Source organism: Condylura cristata, unplaced genomic scaffold, assembly GCF_000260355.1.
Source record: "Condylura cristata isolate star-nosed mole 26May11 unplaced genomic scaffold, ConCri1.0 scaffold00015, whole genome shotgun sequence".
In the NCBI taxonomy this organism is placed as follows: Eukaryota; Metazoa; Chordata; class Mammalia; order Eulipotyphla; family Talpidae; genus Condylura; species Condylura cristata.
In genome coordinates, this window is record NW_004567116.1 from 34693917 (window position 1) to 34713352 (window position 19436).

At 48.3% G+C, this 19436-nt stretch overlaps 1 protein-coding gene across 6 annotated transcripts in view; it reads right to left on the bottom strand.

Moving 5' to 3' along the window:
• PPFIBP2 (PTPRF interacting protein, binding protein 2 (liprin beta 2)) overlaps positions 1-19436 on the bottom strand; it is a 131473-nt gene that overhangs the window by 59160 nt on the left and 52877 nt on the right. The window contains exon 1 of one of the 6 annotated variants that reach the window (XM_012725570.1): positions 13556-13616. The exons of the other annotated variants lie outside the window; for them this stretch is intronic. Coding sequence (XP_012581024.1) covers positions 13556-13603 — 48 coding nt within the window. The 5' untranslated portion in view covers positions 13604-13616. Of the gene's footprint in view, positions 1-13555; positions 13617-19436 lie in introns of those variants that run through there. 6 annotated transcript variants of the gene reach the window in all.

The window sequence follows — 19436 nt, forward strand, 5'->3', positions numbered from 1 at the left end:
TCACTTTCTGGGTGTGTCTGGCCTGGGTGTAGACAGAGAGGAGGGACGTAGCTGCTGATGGCCTGATGCCAGCAACACTCCCTCCATGCTGACAGAAGGTAGAAATCAGAGGCCCCCCATAGGCCATCCAGGAACCTGGCAGCAGTCCCCGGCACTTGAAAATATAGACCTTGTTGTTGAATGGGAAAGTGGCAAGCATAATAATCTGGGCCAGTTCAGAGGGTTCAGGGCTCCATACTCTGGTGGCAGGTCCCCTTCGTCCCAAATGAAAGCCATGGTTTTGCAAAGGGAGCCTCAGAGGGACCCAGGCACAAGAGTTAGATGGGTTAGATGGTGCCCTCCTGAGCCTGTTTCTCCACATGCCTAACTGGCTTTCCCACCCCCTGCCATAAACCAAGGGCACCTCCTTTCTTCTCTTGTCACCCACCCCTCCCCCAGTGTACTGCTATAGCAGAGCCAGGTGTGGTTCTACAACAGAAACAGGCACATGAAACAGAAAATGAGTATTCTTCATTCAAGCCTGAATTTTCATTTGTGAGAGACGCACTGGGCATTTGTGGAAGGTACGGCGGGTGGACAAGTCCAAGGGCAGTGCCCGGGGCAGCTGTGCTGGGCACAGGCTGGACGGGACACTTCCCAGCTGCCACACCACTGCTTCCCACTCCAGCCTCTCTCCAGTCTGCATCTTGTTCATTGTTATGGAAGTGCGTTCATACCACAGACAAAGAACGCTGACAATCATAAATGGCTTCTCTGTGTTGATGACAGTTATTGTTGCTACATTAATTAATAGTCTGGTCCTCACATGGTCAAACTGACTAGTATCCAAGGACATAATTATAACCTACATTTTCTCAGAACCTGACATGAAAAGAGAGGCAAACACTTCTCAATAACAATTCACATGCTTCTCTGTCAGAGAACTACATATTGGTGACTTCTCTCCCAGGGACTAGGGAGAAGAGAGAAGGTACCCAAGTGAGGCTGCTTGTGTCTGATTCCAGTGTCTGTCATGTGGGGTCCCCCGCCCTCCGCACTGGGTATTCCTACCTCCCCCCACCTTGCGCTGGTGCCTGTGGCTCATGCAGCAGGAGGAGAAGGAGAGAAGACCAAAGGGCAGACTCCTTCATGAAACCCCAGAGACCCCACAGCCAGTGCATGGTGCCACGGATGAAGTAAACTTGCTCCTCATTACAGCAAACCACCTGCCCCACAGCCACGCAGAGAGGCAACTAAGTCATCAACTAGTTGACAGGAAAAAAGGAAAAGTAAGAACACTGATGCCACAGGTTCAGTTAAAACATAAAATGCAGACCACAGTGTTTATAAAACCTGCAAGAAGTAGATCGAAATATGGGGGCCCACGCTAGCAGCCCCTGGAAGAGCAGGGGAAGACACAAATTTAAGCAGGAGAAAGTCAAGCAGATGTCTTAGGAGAAATACAGCTATTCCTGAGAAAGGAGCACTTTCTCTTAGTTTTTGAAAAGAGACTACATGACGACATAAACAGCATCCACAATGACATCCTCAGTTAGCGGCGCCTAGAACGCACCGCTCTCCTGTGACGCCCTCCAAATGAGTGAAAGTCGTGGGTAATGTGTAAAGGTCAATGTGATTCTATGAAAACCAACCGTGAGGTTTATGACTTGAGCAGAGAAGTATGATCCCTGAGCAAGCGCTGACATGCGCCAGCCTCTGTGGCAAGCACTTCACAGGCTTCACTCACTGAATCCTCCCACAGCCCTGTGAAACATCACCACACTTATCCCCATTTAATAGAGAAAGGAACTGAAGCACAAAGCTGTGAAACAGGTGCAAATGGATACTTTGCTTTAGTTACCACATAAATTGGCAAACTTTTTGTAACAGCTTAGTTTTGAAGCTAGAGTATAAATTTATTCACCCCAAATCACTGTTCTAGAGTAAAGAGGCATCTTTTCCCCTCATACAGTCGCAACAAATCTCTGCTACTCTGAGTTCAGAAGATGTTAATCTACACTGCTGCTGGTGAAGTTCAGAGACACGTTTCTGTAAAGTCAATAGGATCAACACCTTCTTAAGACAACTACTATCTCTTAGAAGGTCGCAAAACAGGATAAAATGCCACCTCCACTTGGAGAAGAACCTGGAAACCACCTGAGAGCAGGGCTGAGAAGAAGATAATTTGGGAATTATCTTGTCAAATGCCAAAATTCATCAGCCAAAGGTGATGATCTGAGTTCAGTGGATAAATCTATACTCCTAATTCCAGCAACAGGTTCAATCACTTCCTGATGTCATTCTTGGTTATAATGGTTGTATCATGCGGCACAAGAGGCCCTCAGAAAAACATTTTAAAAGACAGGGTTGGGACGCAGCTCTGCTTTGCCTCCCTTTCAAGAAAACTTCCTCTGTCAGAGGACACAGCATATAACTGCTCCCTTTATTCTAACAGCGGAGTTGTGGTAGAAGGCTTAGATCAGTGCTGGGGTCACACAGCTGGACCCCAGAGCGATCCAGGTTGGGGGCTCTGAAGTCTGCATTCTCTACAGTTCTGCTGTGGAACTCTCCAGGCGTGAGGTCAGACTGAGGAAAGCCAAATCAAACTTGAGAGGTTGATAGTTGCCAATTTTCTATTCCTCTCCACTCTGGTGGGTATCACCCCACCAATGAACATAAATACAATTTTTACGCAACCAATGATGTTAGATCCTAGGTCAGATCTGTCCAAAGGACTACTGATGAACTTACATATACAGATGTTTGGTCAAATTTTCTCCTCTTCTGTTTCAAAGGTTATTTCTACAAAAGTAACAGGAAAAAAATATATCTTCTTGTGATCCTGATCCTATAATTCAGGTTTGTGACCTACAGGTATGGTTCAGGAGGAACCAAGAAATTACAACTACAGGGTGACATTTTCATGTTTTTTTGTTTGTTTTGTTTTGCATCTCAACTGAAGAATGTCCCAGTAAAATGACTCTCTCTCCTGTATCACAGTACCGAGTCCACACAGGGACTTCTTATACACATAGGGTTAATAACTAGACAACTTAGCCAAGATGATGGAAGCTAAAACACATTTGTCTCTATTAAAGCTTTGCTTTCAGAATCTTGGGCAAAGTGTTGGACACAAAGAATCTATCCTCCAAAACCATCTGTTGGAGGTAAACAGAACACCGCCCAGAACTGCTAGATCACTGTCTTCCCCAAACCTTGAGAAAGATGTGTTGAGAGTCCTCTTATAATTCATGGGTTTGTTCCTGGAAGACACAAAAAGCTGTCACCCCTGGGGCTGGGTAGGCCTAATAATCACCACAGCAATCACCAGCCTAAGGTGGGCCTATCTTCTAAACCATTGCTATGTGACAAAAGGGGTGAAGGAAGGGGTTTCTGGATGACAGAGCAGCCATGAGGGTGTTCTGTGATTGGAGGGGGTCATGAGCTGATTGTGGTACCTAACTAGCCTCAACGATTTAGCAGAACTGTGAGGGGATGGAGAAGTCGGTGTGCCCAGGAAAGGTAGGAAATATTCTAGCACAGACTGACTTTCTACATAAAGCACCCCTTGGGATAGCCAAGTGCACCCACCTAATCTAAACTAAATCAATCCTGCCCCTACTTCTCCCAAATATCAGTGAATAAGGCTTCCGGCAATTCCTCAGGTACAAAGAGCCAGACGCCAGCAGACTCAAGAAATCAAATAAGATGTCATATTTTTGGAGACAGTGAATTTTAACCAGGGATGAGATTATCAGGGGATATTTAAGGCTCAAGAAAGAAAACTTTATGGGGCCCCCCTGTTGACTCAAGGGGGTATATACCAGCATTATGAAGCTACCTGCAGCCACTGCAGCACAAGTTAGATCCCTACCTGGTCAGGGAACTGACACACAGGGCGCAGCAGACTCTTGTCTGGCCCGCTGCTCCCCTCACCAGTGTATTTCAGTAGATCTGCCTATTCTGCTCCCCACTCTATCTCTGGTGAATCTTCTCACTCCCCCACCTCCCACACCACTGGCCTTTACCCCAGTTCTTGTATGCATAAATAAATAATTTTTTTTAAAAGAAAACATGTCATTAATTGTAGGATGCCCCAAACTAGTCAATCGTCCCCTTGCCCTCTTGCTAAGTTAAAGGAATAAAGAAACCAATGGAGATAGAATTCTTTCAATCCCGACCTTAATGGATTTTCGTCTGTCTGTCCGGAATAAACTGTGATCATCACCTTTACTGAAACTGTGTGACATGGCGAGAACTGCCATCTTCTTAGCTAAATCCTTGCGTCTTAGCCATCTGATCCAAGTCTGAATAGTTGGAATCTTTCCTCTCAGCTCTTAAACTTGGCAACAAAGGATGGCAATGATAGTGCTAGAAGGCTCTGAGGTCATCAGTGGCCCTATTCTCTTCTATGTGCAGAAGTTGGTTGCAGATGTCAGCGATAAAGCCAACATGCATGGAATTACAAATAAAGGTGAAGGGGAAGAGGGACTAGTAGTTCATGCTGTCAAAAGGGGCAAACATATTCCTACTCTTCCTATTGCTCCCCTCTTGGCCTGCACTGGTTCAAATTGAGTTTCTATTACTTGCAACCAACGTCCTGGCTAATGCATTTATCTCAAAGGGTGATCAAGTAACTGACTGAAGTTTATTCCTTTGGAGAGAGACTTACAAGAAGTATCTCCTGTTACTTGGATATGGTACTGAATTAATGGAAGAATTCTGCCATAGTCACTTGATTTGCTTGAACTGGCACTTTTTCAGATAACCTTGTCATTTCTCAGCCAAATAAAGTTAAAACCAGGATTATCATCAAGGCAGATGGGAATCTACCCAGTGGCTCAGGTGTGTCTGTGGAATGTACTAGGGCCAAAAGGCTCCCATTATCCTTTGTTTGGAATTGATGGCTTTCAATCTACCACCTGTTTGACTCTATTCTTATTTCCCATGTAGAACAAGACGGGTGATGGGTGGCTAAGTGCTACAATTCTCATCTGCCATGTAGAACAAGAAGGTAAGACAGGAGAATATACAGCAGGCTGAGGTGGCAAGAGGCAGGGGAGGGTAAGATGGTAAGGTAAACAAGAAGCAAGTAATTGAAACTAAAATAGGGCTCAAAAATAAAAAAGACAAGGAGGAGGCCCTCCCTGGTGGCGCAGCGGGTTAAAGCACTACACTGAGAAGCTAAAGCCACTTCCGCATGAGTTCGATTCCCGCCGGCCCCGGAGGTGACCACATGGCGTGGCAGAACTCTCCTGACCCGTCCGCCCCTCAGCAGTGTACTTCGTCGATCTGCCTGTTCTGCTCCCTGCTCTGTCTCTGGTGAAGCCTCTCACCGCCCCTGAGCCTCTGGCCTGTACCCCAGTTCTGTATGAACAAATAAATAAATCTTAAAAAAAAAAGACAAGGAGGAAATAAATAAGTGAAGGGTAATAACAAAAAAGTATCAACAGCCACTTGAGAAGCTATATGGAAAGCTATCGAGGGTCAGTACAGTCAACACAGAGCAAAACACTTGGGGGGGGGGATGTATGTGGAATATTTTTTACAGCAGAATGCTCGGATAGTTCCTCCGTGTAAGACAAACAACTTATGAATGATTGTGGAAATATGGAAATCATTTAAATAGCTTATTTTTAGGCTAAAAGACCAAAGTACAGTTAAAAGCAGTTCAGTCCTGGTACTGACAGTTTTAATTAACTTACTTTGTGCAAGAGAACAAAAACGAGCAACGCTCTTGACCAGGATGCCTATTGAGTATCTGTAAAGATCTGTACAAACAGCCCAAAGGAACAATAACTGAAATAGTTTCAGGCTGGAAAAAAAAAATGCCTAAGTGGCAACACAAAATCCACTGTGAACTAAGAGCCCGGGAACTTGCCTGTGGCACAAACAGATGAGGACATGCTCACTCTTCCATTGCCCCTGATCTCAGGCCCACATTGTAGTCTTATTACGTGGACACAACGTCCCCCAGACATTTTACCACATATTATAGTTGCTGTGTGCTACATACATGTTTACAGCAAGCACAACAGCTAGTAATGACAGACAATAAAAGCTTGAATTGTTATTTCTGTTCCACTCTGGAAGTCAGGTCAAATTTAGGTTAAACACAAGCTCCCCAGCCAAATCACCCTGGCAGCCTCCTCAGCTCAGTCGCCCCTGCCTCCAGTAGCTGGGCAGATTCCATGTTGCTTGCTCACTCTTGGCCTGGCCCCTGCACAGTAGCCTACTCAAGGTAGTGCCAACTTAGACTCTCTGTGGGGGTCTGGATGGGGAAGTGCTTGATGCCTTAGCTGCAGGCCTGGCAGAATCCCCAGGGGCACAGTGGCTTCACAGCCCGGCTGTCCCATCCTGGGAGCACACACCCTCTTCCGCTACACTCTCTGGGAGGCTGTGGGGGGCGATTCTGTACCGTTCTCTGACCACAATGTCCCAGGAGACCTCCTGTCAGCACTGTGCTTCACTGAGCCTGGGGAAAGAGCTGGCTCCAGAACAGTCAATGAGGCAGAGGAACCGTGACGGATGGGGGTGCCATCTCAAATGTAAGTATGGAGTGTAGGGAGTCCTCAGATGGTCGGCTTCTCTAATGACAGCTGTAGCTATGATGTTCTGATGCAGCTTCTCGAGTTCTGATGCAGCTTCTCGAGCCAACACTCTCTTCTCAGAGTTCCTTCCTGCCTTGGGGGTCCTCAAAATGCATCTTCTCTCCTCTTGATATTGAGTCTGATAGAGTCTTCACCAGGTAGAGTCACAGTTCGTTCAGAGTATCCAATAAGTCATGGATTCCAGTTCCCTAAGGACCGGCCATTACCATACACTGTCCCCACTGTCTGAGCATGTGAGGTAGGTTGCGCCCCCTGCCCCCAGCTCTGGGGAGGTCGTGGGGTGGTTTCCCCTTCTCCAGCCACTTAAAACAAATGGCATATGTATTTATATGTCTAAAACCTAGGCCGCCTTTGGAATCATTCAGCCAGAGCCATGGCCGGGCAAGGGGACTGTCCTCATCACTAAAGCTACACTTAAAGTTCAGAAGCACTACAGGCACACTACACTTTTTAGAAACATGGAAAATATAGGCCTTAAAAATAAAGGGACCAAAGATATTAAATAATAAAAATAAGTGGCTCATAGAGACTAATCAGTTCCATTATATGGAGTTCCATTATAATGGAGTCAAATCCATTATATTTCACCAAGAGAACCAAGCAGAATGAGAGCAGGCAGGTGCTTATAAATGGGAAACCAATTTACTGTCTTTGGCACTTTCTCCCAGATGCTGTGAATGGGGTACAGTCAGACCCCCAGCTACCAAGAGTCCAACAAGGGACAACCTATTCTAACCTTGAACTCCTATGCCCTATCCATTTCAATTATTATGCTATATATATATATATATATAAAATGTATGTATGTATATGTATGTATGTATATGCATATATATGTGTGTGTAGATATATGTATCAATACACACACATTGCTCATGGGTTGTCACCATCAAATGATTTAAATATCTACTTTCAAGGAAGAGGAAATCAAAGTTCAAAGGCAGCGAATTAAATTGTTTGATCAATCAATGTTCATGTAATTATACTTCATTTATCTATTCAATGACTCAAATATTCCTGAACACTTACTCAACGCCACTCTGTTCTGAGTACATGATTCATCCCCTGCCCTCAAAAAGCCCTGTCTTCTTATAGTGAGATGTGATAGGTACTGTCACAGAGCTTTATGTAAGTCAGCAGCGGTGAGAGGAGGGAGTTGCCTGTGACTTTCAGGAACAAAGTCTTAGTGGAGTCAACACAGATATAGTTTAGAGTCGTGAAGGTATTTCCCGGGGAGAATGGAAGAACAGCATTTTTAGAAAGTCTTCCCAGTGTAGACAGGCTATTCATGAAGGCACAGCAACACTTCAGACACTCTGGCTTCCCAGAACTAACTCAAAAAACAAGTGGTACTGTAAAGACAGTCTATCGATAAACTCTCCAACCAAGGGGCTGGCGTGGGATGCTTGAGGGGCCTGCCTCGTTCGTCATTTCTTTACAGCGGTGCTCTTTTCCTCTTCCTGTCTGTTTTAACTCACCTGTAAATGTTAAAGAGGCAAGGACTCTTAGACTAATTGAAACTTCCGTGTGGGACTCAACAACCACACAGGCAAGAAAGAAAGATCCTTAGGTAGAAAATATGGGTCTAGGTGTGGGTCACAGTGAGAAGTTGGTCCTCACAAGCATGCCATCATCCCGAGCAGGGTCCCAGGCAGGAATGAATTCAGGGGGAAAGGGGTGGGAACTTTTGCTTGGGAACTAGCGGCAATAAGAAAAACACAGAAGGAAAGTGAAAGTTGTCTTCTTCGGGGACTGAGCCAGCAGGCATTGGACTTGAGTGAGCAGGAGAGGATGGCAAGGCTTCAGCCAGCCCTTTTAAGAAAGCCCTAGTGTGAAAGGAAGATAGATTCCAAGTCAGTGTGCACACATAGGGTCAAGGGTAGTTTTGATTTGGTTTTCCCTGAGGATTGAAGAAAAGCGTTTTGCATCAAGGGAAGGACACCCTCAGTAGGATCTGAGAGAAGAAACAATCAAAGGAACAAGAGGAGTTGGGGGCAGAGGACAGCACACTGGGACAGCATTGCCAATAGAAGAGATTCTCAGCCCATGAAACAGAGGAAGCTGAGACATGACATCTCTGAACATAGTTACATTTTGTAGTGAAGGGAAGGAAAGGTGAGAGATTCATTTACACGTGGGACTTTTTATTCCCAAGGAAGTAGGTGATGGCATCTGTTGAGAGGGCAGTTCATGGCTGGGGACAAATGGGAAGGTCTGAAAGGGCTGCCACAGAGGAAGGGGGAGGTAGGAAAGTGCGACTCAGGCAAGGGATCCCCAAACTCTACCAATGGCTGTTTGTGGGTGCTCTGGGGCACCCCCAAGGTGCTGAGACAGTGACTGGCACGATGCTATGTTAACCCTGCCAGGACAGGCGCAGGCTGACAGGGCCACTGGCACTCAGGGTCAGAGAGGGCAGAATTCTCCTGAGTTACAGCGGGCATGTGATGGGCTGGGTTTGTGGGTACACTGGCTAAAACTGGGCCCTACTACAGGAAACAGTGGACAGCTAGGGGCCTGCCATACCTATGGTTGACATTCCTTGTCATCCTAAAATCTCTCCCCCAGAACTAATTCCGCCATGTGATGCCGGAGTCACCAGACTCCATCGGTAGTGACTGAAGTTATCGTCCCCACAGCTAACACTTAGGGGCAAGTGCTTCACACACACTGAATTATTTGCACATATTTTACAGTCAAGAAAATTGAATCCTAGGAATTTAATCAGTTCTCAAGGTTACCCAGAGCTGAGATATGAACCCAGAGATGGATCTTACATCTGTGCTTTTCACCATAGAAGTTACTCTCAACTCTGGTTCTCTTTCCGCCTGTGTAAGAGGCAAGTGTGCATCTGCAGTCAGGATGCCTGCAGGCTGCTGCTCTAGGCTGCTCTCTGGCTCAAGCCATGGGGCTACTGGAACTACTGTTTGAGCAGCTGACACAGAATAAAGTCTGTCATTAGTGGCTTGAGTCCATTCCACGTTTTACTGGAGAACCCACGCCAGCTGCACAGGGGACCTATGGGGATCTCATTTTCTTTGTGACTTTGGGTTGGAATCTGACTTAAACATGGAAAGGGTGGGAGCCAGGCAGAAGTGTGAAGATGCTGGCAGGGCTGGGATCTCTGTTCTTGGGAAAATGAACTCCTGTTCCAAAGGTTTGGGGCGGGGGGTACAGACCTGGCTCGGAGTTATTTTTAGGGGTTCTTTCTATGTGGGTTGGGTTCACTGGGATCAAAGTAGGACAGGTGTTGGCTAATTGTCTTGTCAGTCAGAAGCCAAACAGCTGAGGGGGAGAGGCACCGGGTGTAGTTTTGGCAGGCAGTTCCCTTGTCCCTGGGCTCAGTCTACTGGGGAAAGAGCTGCAGGCCCAACAACTGACCAGGCTTCGCTCAATGGCCATGCCAAACTGGTCAAGACCGCTGCTGGTTGCTCGGGGGTGAGCCAGCTTTGTTTTAAAATGTGGAATATGGAAAAGGGCCTAAAGCTAGAGCAGTGACTCTAGCCCAAGATGCACAACAAGGAGAGAACCTAACTTAAGCCCCCCACCCTCCATTCCTCCTTCAGATATCCCCTTCCTAGTAATGACCGATGGCAGTTAACTTTTAGTGAACATTGCCTGTGTATATGGTACTGTGTTAAGCATTTTCCCTACTTGATCTATACAAAACCTGGATGTGTTAGGTTACTATTATCTTCCTTATTTTATAAAGAAACCCAGTCTTTGGAAGTAATTAACCTAAGGTCACAGAGCTAGTATGGCAGAACCAAGATTCCAGTCCACACTTTATTTCAAACCCCAAGTTCCTAATGATAAAGTACATAGTACAGATTTTCCCACTACCCAAAAGTGGAGTGTTCCTATTTTGTATTAATTAATAGGTCATTTTTGGGGTCTGGAAATGCTCAAAAACTTTTCCATGTAATTTGTTGGTATTAGCATTCCCCCACATAAAAAATAATCTACCAAATAGGCACACCACACTTTCAAACAACAGGGGAAACCTTTATCTCATCCCCCAAGGCCATGGCCCAAACTCTCTTTTTTAAGCAAATATTTTCCCTCTATCTCTGTGTCTGCCCCGCACCTGTCAATTCCTGATCACAGACATCTCCTCCATTGCCCCCAAGTTAAAAAAACGCTGTCTTGCCCGAGATCCTCCCCTCTGGGACCGGCAGAAGGGAAAGAACTCTCAGCCTAGGCACCAGGCAAACCTCACCCAAGTACCTCTTCTTCTAGAAGCACCCCCTCTGCAGAAGAAATGAAAAGCACAGTGCTCCCACATTCAAAATCTTAGGAGAAACCTGCTCTCCAAGTCTCCCCAGTTTGAAGAAGCTTGTGCAAAGGCATGGGTGGGCCAGGAAGCTGGGCTGGGGAAGCCAGGTATAGAGATAGGTCAGCAAGGGACTAGTGGGCAAGGAGGGCCTGGTGGCACCAGATGGAGCCTGGGAGCTGGAGAGAAGCAAGGCCAGGGGGCACACGCTCAGAACAGGGTGGGACGACGCTTGGTAGCTAACAGGGCAGATAGAAAAGATGAAACTCAACAGGAAAGTTGAAGTGGGGTTGCAGAAGATCTCAAATGCCCAGCAAGTGGAAAAGTGTGGGCTTTCTCTACCAGACCAACAGCAAGTCCTAGGCACTCGTGATCAGGGTCACAGGATGAGAGAGGATGCCGTTAAGGGATTTTTGAAAGAAGAATCTGTTTAGAGTGGAAAACAGAAGATACTCTGATCATACTGCCTTATGACATATCCCGGACTTGTTTGAAGCATCTTAAAATTCTGAAAATAGTAGAAAAATATGTTTTGTTATGAGTGTTTGTGGTGGGCTAGGGGTGGGGGATGTCTGACATCTCCTTGTCTAGAGCTTTCTCCAGCAAACGTACAACAGGACCCAGGAGACAGTGTGGAGACCCGGGTCTCAGAACAGAAGAGCTTCTCCCATTGCAGCGCGTGGTCAATTAGCTGCTCCACAGAAAGAAATTCTGCACAACACACACAATTACAAAATCTGCCTCAGCGGCTGGAACACAGCACATGCCATCCAGGGCTTACATGGTGGCTAGAAAACCTTAAGGTTTAAAGCCTAATTTGGAGAAAGGCACATAAAGACTAAGCGATAGCAAGTGCATTGCTTCCCTATCTCCTCCCAGGATCTCCCCAGTGAGACTTTGCAGATGCTTAACTTGACACGCAAACCTTTGCCAGAGTGTCTGGTCACCATGGTATATGCTTTGGTGGCTGCAATGCCTGCATCCCACAGCTGAGCAGGGGCAGGGCGCAATCAGGGTTTCTGCTGGGTTCTAAACCAGTAATTACCTACATTCTTGGCAAAAGAGATGAGGAAAGAGAACTGGACTGGGAGAGAGAGAACAGGGTTGATGATCAGGCTGCACCACTAATGGCTATTACACTAATAACCTTGTGGTCCTTAGCTTCTCTGGGGCTCTGTTAAATGAGGGGTTTATACTGGTGGATCCGGACTGGCTCTTGAGTTCTCTAATTTTATTCAGTTGCCTCACTTTTCACAACACTTACCATATGTACCACATTACAGCTAGCATAATGTTCTTAAGAAAAAAGAAAAAATTAGATTCCCCAATGCGTCCCATGTCACTTCTCTGCTGTGAGCCCCCAATTGTCAACCCAGGCTCCCCACTACTCTTACTAGGCCTTTGTTATCCTGCATGACCTGGGATCAGCCTGCCCCCGTCTCCAGCATGGAGCTCAGGCCCACTTTCTCTCTGGAGACGTGCAAGGTGCCCTCCACCTCGAGGACCTTTGCATACACTGTCCTCTTCGCCTGGAATGTTCTTCACCTGGTTTTTCAGCCAACTCACTCCTATTTCTATCTCAGTGAAGTGAAGTGAAGTGTTAGGTCTTTAAAGAGGCTCCCTGAGCCCGCCTTCGCCCAAATCTTTGCGGCCTTCAGATCTTTCTCACTGCGCTCAGCCATTTCGTATTTCGAGTTTACTTTCTGGTACAATTTGTTCTCCTCCTCCCACATCAGATGGGAGATCCAGGGCCAAACTGGGTCTGCCTTGCTCACCACTGTACCCCCATACCTAGAATTCAATAAACATTTGCTGAATGAGGGCCTCAGAGGGGCACACAAAAGGCCAGCCCAGTGCTTGGGCATTGGGATGGGGGGCGGGGGTGGGGGGTGGTAGCGGCCTGAGCTAGCCTCATCCTGTGCCTTCTATTCTTCCTCAGATACAATGTCAAATCCCTTATCTGTCAGTGGCATTGGCCCTCCCTGCCTCTGAAACACATTCTGCTGACAATTTCTCACTGTGAAAATAAATAGATATGCATCTCTGCCAGTTTAAGAGGGCCACCAAAGAGAAAAGTACCGGGGTTCTGTGAGTATGGAATGCTACTCCGCGCCCCCACCCCTCACCACACACCCCTCATTCCCTCTAGAAAGGACAGCTTGCAACCCAAAGCCTTAGCCTCAGAGTATTCAGAAGGGCACTGGGGAGAGCCTTCCTCCAGAAACACAGCAGCTCGCTCTCCAGGCCAGGACAGACAGGCTCTCCACACAGGATAACATCAGCGCAGGGACGAGTTCAGCAACTTCCCGGTTCAGCGCGTTTAAAAGGCAGCAGCTCCCTCTCTGTGTCCCGCAACCAACCGAAAAGCATGGGCACCTTTTCAGGAGTGGTGCTGGGAACCCCCAATGGTGTGAGCACCCGAGTTAAAAGAACTGACAGCCCCGGCTCACGCTTGCCTTCCACACAGAGGCTCATTCACCAGAATGTCAGAGAAACAAAGACAGCTGACTCTTTTCTCCCCTGGTGTCTATAATTAGATTCTCATGGAGAACTTGGCCACAACAGGGCTTTGTCAGGGACCAACATCACCCCCCCAGCACCCCCCCACCCACACACAGACACAGCTCCAACTCCCCAAAGTGTCTCTCCCCTTACTCATCTCCACGGTGACCGGAGAAAGGCGCCAGGCACTTACCCTCTTCAGCCACGCAAAATGCTTGTAAACGTCAATGTCCCCATCCATGCTGGGCACCCATGTCAGCAGTTAGCTTCCTTGGTTAAAAAAGCCCTTTTTCTGGCAGGAGACCAAGTGTTCTCCTCTTCCTTGCCTCTGTCCCCTCCCCCCTCAGGAACTTCAAGCTGTGTTCAGATTTCCCCACTCCCCTGGCCTTCCTCCTGTCCTCCAGCCTTTCCTAAACAGTCTCAGACGCAGGACACAGGGCTCCGCGCGGCTGCTCAGCGCCCTCCCCCGCCGCCCCCACAGCCACACTGGGCACCAGCGTGAGGTTCCAGCCCCAGGATCAACCAGCCCTCACAAAGGTGGGAAGGAGACTTGGACAGGAGTTGTAAACGCACACACACACAGACACACGCGCGCGCACACACGCACATTCTTTTCGGTGTTACCGGAGCTTGCCAGAGGGAAACAGTCCTGAAGAAAATTCCTTGTCTGGCTTCCCCTTTCTGGAGTGGCTGGAACTCATTACCAAGAGACCCCGATTTCCTGTCTCCACTTCACTCTGCATTTCCCCGCTGGCTCCCAGCTGCTCTCAGTTTATTTGGGACTGGGGAGAAGACTAAAAATAAGTGGTGCGCTTGGAAGAGCTGCTGGTTCCCACACACAGCCTGACCCCCACCCCAAGCCCACGCCTACCCCTTTTCCAGGCGGGCCACGGGCTGTGCCCTGAGGAGAGTTTCCAAAACAGAACCGATTCGGGACCAGCTCCAGACTGGGTTCTTGGCCTTGCTGGGTGTTTTCTGTCCTTGGCACGGGTGGCACCCACTACTGAGGCCTCGGGGACCTCTGCCACGCCGGGGAGTCTGGCCAGGGCAGCTGTCAGTCACCAGCCGCAGGGCTGCCTGAGGCCACATCCTGGCCGGGAGGGGTCAGTTTCTGTCACGTCACAGGCCAGGCACGCTAGCTGTCCCCCGCTCCAGACTAATTGCTTCACAGTCAGGGAGGGAAAAAGGTGAGGCCGCCTCACATGTGTGTCCATGAGACTGAAGGAGGGTTCCAGGTAGGAAAGGTGGCAGAGACATGGCTCTGTCTATTGTCCGATTGGCGGGTCATCTGGCCGGTTTTCCAGGGCGGGTTCATCCTCATGCCCCAGATGCTGTCCTCCCCAGGTCCCATCTCCTCTGAGAGCTCCCCTGAAAACAGCTTTTCTCTGTCCCTAACGTGTGCAGCCTTTGGCTATGACTGATTATAAAAGCGATCTTTGATGTGGGTGCAGCAGGAACTGGTTACATGCAAAGGCCCTGAGCTCTGCTGCCATAAATGACTTACAGAGACTGCGTGGGCCTTCCTGGTGCCCTCAGGGCGAAGGGGGTTTCCCAGAACTCCCAGCCGGGAGATACTCTACTGGGTATCAGCAGGCCCCTGGCCTGGCGTCAGCATTCACCCAGCCGGGAGCTGGATCCAAAGAGTAGAGCCAGAGCAGCAGCACAGCTCTCAGCAGGTTGGTCTAGTCCAGAGAGATGGCAGAGGCACTCTGGCCAGCAGCTGGCACAGGGGAGGAGAAAATTCCTGTAGACACACCCAGATCAGAGGCCAGAAAGAAATAGCAGGCTCTACAGAGAACTCTAGACCCTTCTCAAGTCTGACGCAATTCCACACTTTGTCCCGGGCAGGCCCCGCCCAGACTGTGATAAGCTGTATTAATAAAGACCATCTCTATGGAGTAGTTCGTAGGTCTTCCTATATATTTTTTTCTTTTCAATCTAGAAGTCTGGGAAAGTCGAATGAAGAATTTACTCAGTCAACAAACATTCATCCAACATCCAAGGCAAATGAAACCAACTTTCTGCCCTAGGCAAATAAAGAATTACTCCATGGTATGAGATAAAGGTCCTTCTGGGGCCCCAGGGAGGAAGAGGCGGGAGCTGAAGGGGGCCTGGACTGGGAGAGACAGGGCACAGGCCCAGTCCCCACCACCCCTGGGTTGGGCGGGAGGGCCAGTGTCATTCGGTAGGTTTCGATGTGAGAGGAGGAAACAGGTGACAGATTGACAACATGGCTGCCACTCTGGCCTTGCTAACTCCCACCCGCTCAGATGGAGTTGGCTCAAAAGCAGCCTCTCAGCACCTCGCTCCTCTCTACGTCCCCTGCCCAGTCACACTGGACAGGCTGATGGGCTGGCCCTTGTCTGTCCACTGCAACAGACCGGAGGAGTCACTGCTCCTGAGTCACTGCTCTCACCTCCACACTGAGCACGTTCTTGGCACTCAGGAAACTCACCGGATGAAAAAAAAGGTTCAACTGATTAAGACTGGCAATTTCATGGACTGGACTATGGTGATGGCACAAGGGTGATTTGGTGATGGGAAACCCAAGGGGATTGCAACTGAGGTGGAAAAATGCACAAAAATATGTAAAACTAAATTAAAAAAAAAAAAAAAGACTGGCAATTTCAAAACTAAAATCTACCATGAGAAAATGAGTCTTAAAGCCTTATCTCCCCAGGGTGAAGATGCTTGACTCAAAGAAGAAAAGACAGAGTCAGTTTCACCCACTGGCCCAAAGCACATGTGATGAAGGAGTTGGGGGTGATAAAGGCAAGAAGAGGGGGGTGGTGGGGGGAGGGAGGGAGGAGGGGAGGGAGGAATCCACACAAGCTGCAGCTAAATTCTTAACATAGTTCCCTTAATACCTCAAGTATTCTTACCTAAGCCCTTTTAAAAAAAACTTTTTTTTTTAAAGATTTATTTATTTATGCATACAGCACTGGGTTGGCAGGCCAGAGGTGCAGGGGCGGTGAGAGGCTTCACCAGAGCAGGACAGGCAGGTCTACTGAAATACACTGTTGAGGGGAGCAGCGGGGCGAGTCAGGAGAGGTCTGCCACGCCATGTGGACCACCTCCAGGGCGGGGATCGAATTCACACTAAGGCAGCTGCGGCTAGCTTGCAATGCTGAGCTTTAACCTGCTGTGCCACCAGGGAGGGCCCCCTTTATGTTTTTTTAAATATCAATGTACATTTATAGTGCATGGTAAAAGTTACACAAAATGACACCCAAAGGCCTAAGAGCAGGCAAGAGTGTGTGACTGAGGCTGAGAAAGATGTCGGGGCAGGCATGACGCCACAGTGAAGCAGCCCACAGAGCCCTCTCAGCATGCAGTGGGGGGAGCTCAGGGCCCGGATATCTGCTCAGAGGAATGGAGCACCCCCCCACATGGGTCTGAGAGGTCAGCTACCCCGACACTGCTTACAAATGTACACAAAGTATTATTTCTACATGTAAATCATCACCTCTGAAAACAGAATTTTCATCCGATGATCCAGATGACCCATGACTCCCCAAAAACTAAAAACCTGGGTGTCATCTGACCTGTGAAAGGTTTAAGTTGTCCTTGTTCAGGGAGACGTGGGGCTAGTTTCTGAGACAGAAACTGAGGGACCTGAGGGAGGACCTGTTGCCGAAGAGAACCACAGAGTACAGAACAGGGGTCACTCCGGTGACGTGGATAGGCTTCAGGCCTTCCCCAAAGCACCTCACTCCCTGGCCACCAGACTCCATTCCTTCCTATCTGGAACATGGGCAGCGAGCTGGGGGAAAGGCAGCCAGCCAGGAGACCCAATGTTTGGAGACTCAGAGGCCAGAGGAGTCAGATTTGGGCAAGGGAAATTATGCAGTCAGTCTTGTCCTCATCAAGGGACCAGAAGGGCAGCCGAGGCAGGTCACTGGCCTGACTGAAATTCCAGGTATTGTGGGAATGCCTGGGGGTAGGTTCCTGAAGCTTTGCTTCTCCTACCTGCTACTGAGAAGAACCTGGAGGGTGATGTGCTTTCCAGCTGACCTGTCACCTGCAACATGAGCTCCAGGCCATCCTTGAGCTTTGGAGTCTAGGTAGGCCATAGTGACACGTGACACCCATAAGTCATGTGTCCTTCACAAGGAGGGTTGCACTGTGTAATGGGCCTGCTGTGGCGACAAGAACAGTGTAAAGGAAAGAACCACCCCAGAGACACTGGTTCCTCCAGCTGGCAAGTAAGCCCTGTTCATCAAGTGCCATCCTGGCATGGCGGCCCAGGCCCCCGAGACACCAAGAGCCCACCTCAAAGAAGGGTTAGGCCCAGGGTTGGCAGTAGTCTTTTTCCATAAAGGGCCAGATGGGTCATGTGGTCACTGTCACACGCAACTCTGCCACTTGAAAGGCAAAAGCAATCACGGCCACCACACGAACATGGCTGTGGCCAGTAGCACTTTATCCACTGACATGAACTGAGTGTTAGAATGTGTTGACACCACGGATTATTCGAGTTTTTCAAGTCAGTGAAAAACAAAGCTCGTTAGAGCATGGGATGTAAGAAATGGGCATTGGGCCTACATCAGTACACTGTCGGCTGACCCCTAAGGGCCAGGGAGGACAATAGTTCTCTCTCTATTTCATGAATGGCCTGGGCTGGAGGGAATTCTAACAAAAATGCAGATTCTATCCCACTGAGTTGGGAATGGGGTCTAAAATCATGCTTTATGCACAAAACTCCCAGGTAAGTCACGCTGCTGGTCTCTACTCCTATTTCAGTAGTAAAGGTTAGGGTACCACTTTCAGAAGTTTCTTGAAGCACAGAATACTGAGTAAGTCCGCCCAGAAACATGAATCCTCCAAAACCTGCCAACCTATCAGCAGGTGTCTGCAAGGGCAGGGACCCCTGGTGGTGCAGTTCTCCTAGGGGTCCCTGGGAAAGGGTGGAGGGAGGGAGTCTACGTGCTCAGACCTCAAGTTACGCTAACCTGGCAACATCACCCACCATGTCTCCTGGGCCTGAAGCAGGAAATTTAGTGGGGAAGGATTTATTTGCTCTTTCGGTGTTTGCACATTCTTAGTCATTTATAAACATTGGTTCTTAGGGACTGAAAGAGTCTCAAGTCATGTCTGAATGGAATTTAGCTGGGTATAATTTACTTGGTGTTGGGGGGGAGGAGAGTCAAAATCCAGGATTATTAAAACTGTTGAGTTTGCAGAGGCTGAAGGCCTGCAACCTGAGGTGCTGTGCCAGGGAAAGTGTATTTCGATCCAAGGTCCAGGAAGCTTCTCCAGGGCAGGGCCTAGCAGATACAGGATCAGGAAAGGCCTCCTTGAACACAGACAGCCGTCCTGATAAGTGCTCCAGCAGAAGGCACCAGAATTATAGGATTTGAAAAGTCATCTCACTATTGTCAATAGAAGGTCCAGCCAGTGCTCCCAGCCCCACCCTCAGTCCATGGTCTGCATTCCCCCACCACAACCAGGGGGCCCTCCCAAGATTCTGAGGAAAATGGGAAGCAGCCCTCTTTGTGACTGACCCACACACTGTCTGGCAGTTTTACTAAGGAGAGGTGCCCATGCCATCCTTAAACAAATAAAGCTATTTCGTATATCAATCCATACCTTCTTCCTTTGGAGCTGGACTTTCCAGCATTTGTGTCTGACTCCCACCTAGTGGCTGATTACAGTACTGCAAGGCAAATAGCACCTCACCCTGTGTGCACCCCAGCCCTACCTAGGGCATGAAGCCCTTCGGAAAGAAAGGTCTGACACCTATGGTTTTCTGAGCTATTAAGTTCACCCACACTGGAAATTGGCTCACATAAGCTCCATTTTATTCCTCAAAAAATCAGCACCAAATTTCTCCTTATCTCTTTTAAGATCCTGAGAAAATAGCTTTTCCTATGAAATGCCTGTCTGCAACTTCTCAAAATGAGATTGCTCAATTCACTATGACCAGACCCGTCTTTTGTTCCAGGCCTTGCTTGGTTGGAAAACAGATGCAGAGACGATCACATGGCTTGGGAAACTCCAGCTCACAGTTTATAATTGGTAAAACAGCCTTTTGCTTCACCTTTTTTTGCAGCTCCTCTGGATTTTCAATATGG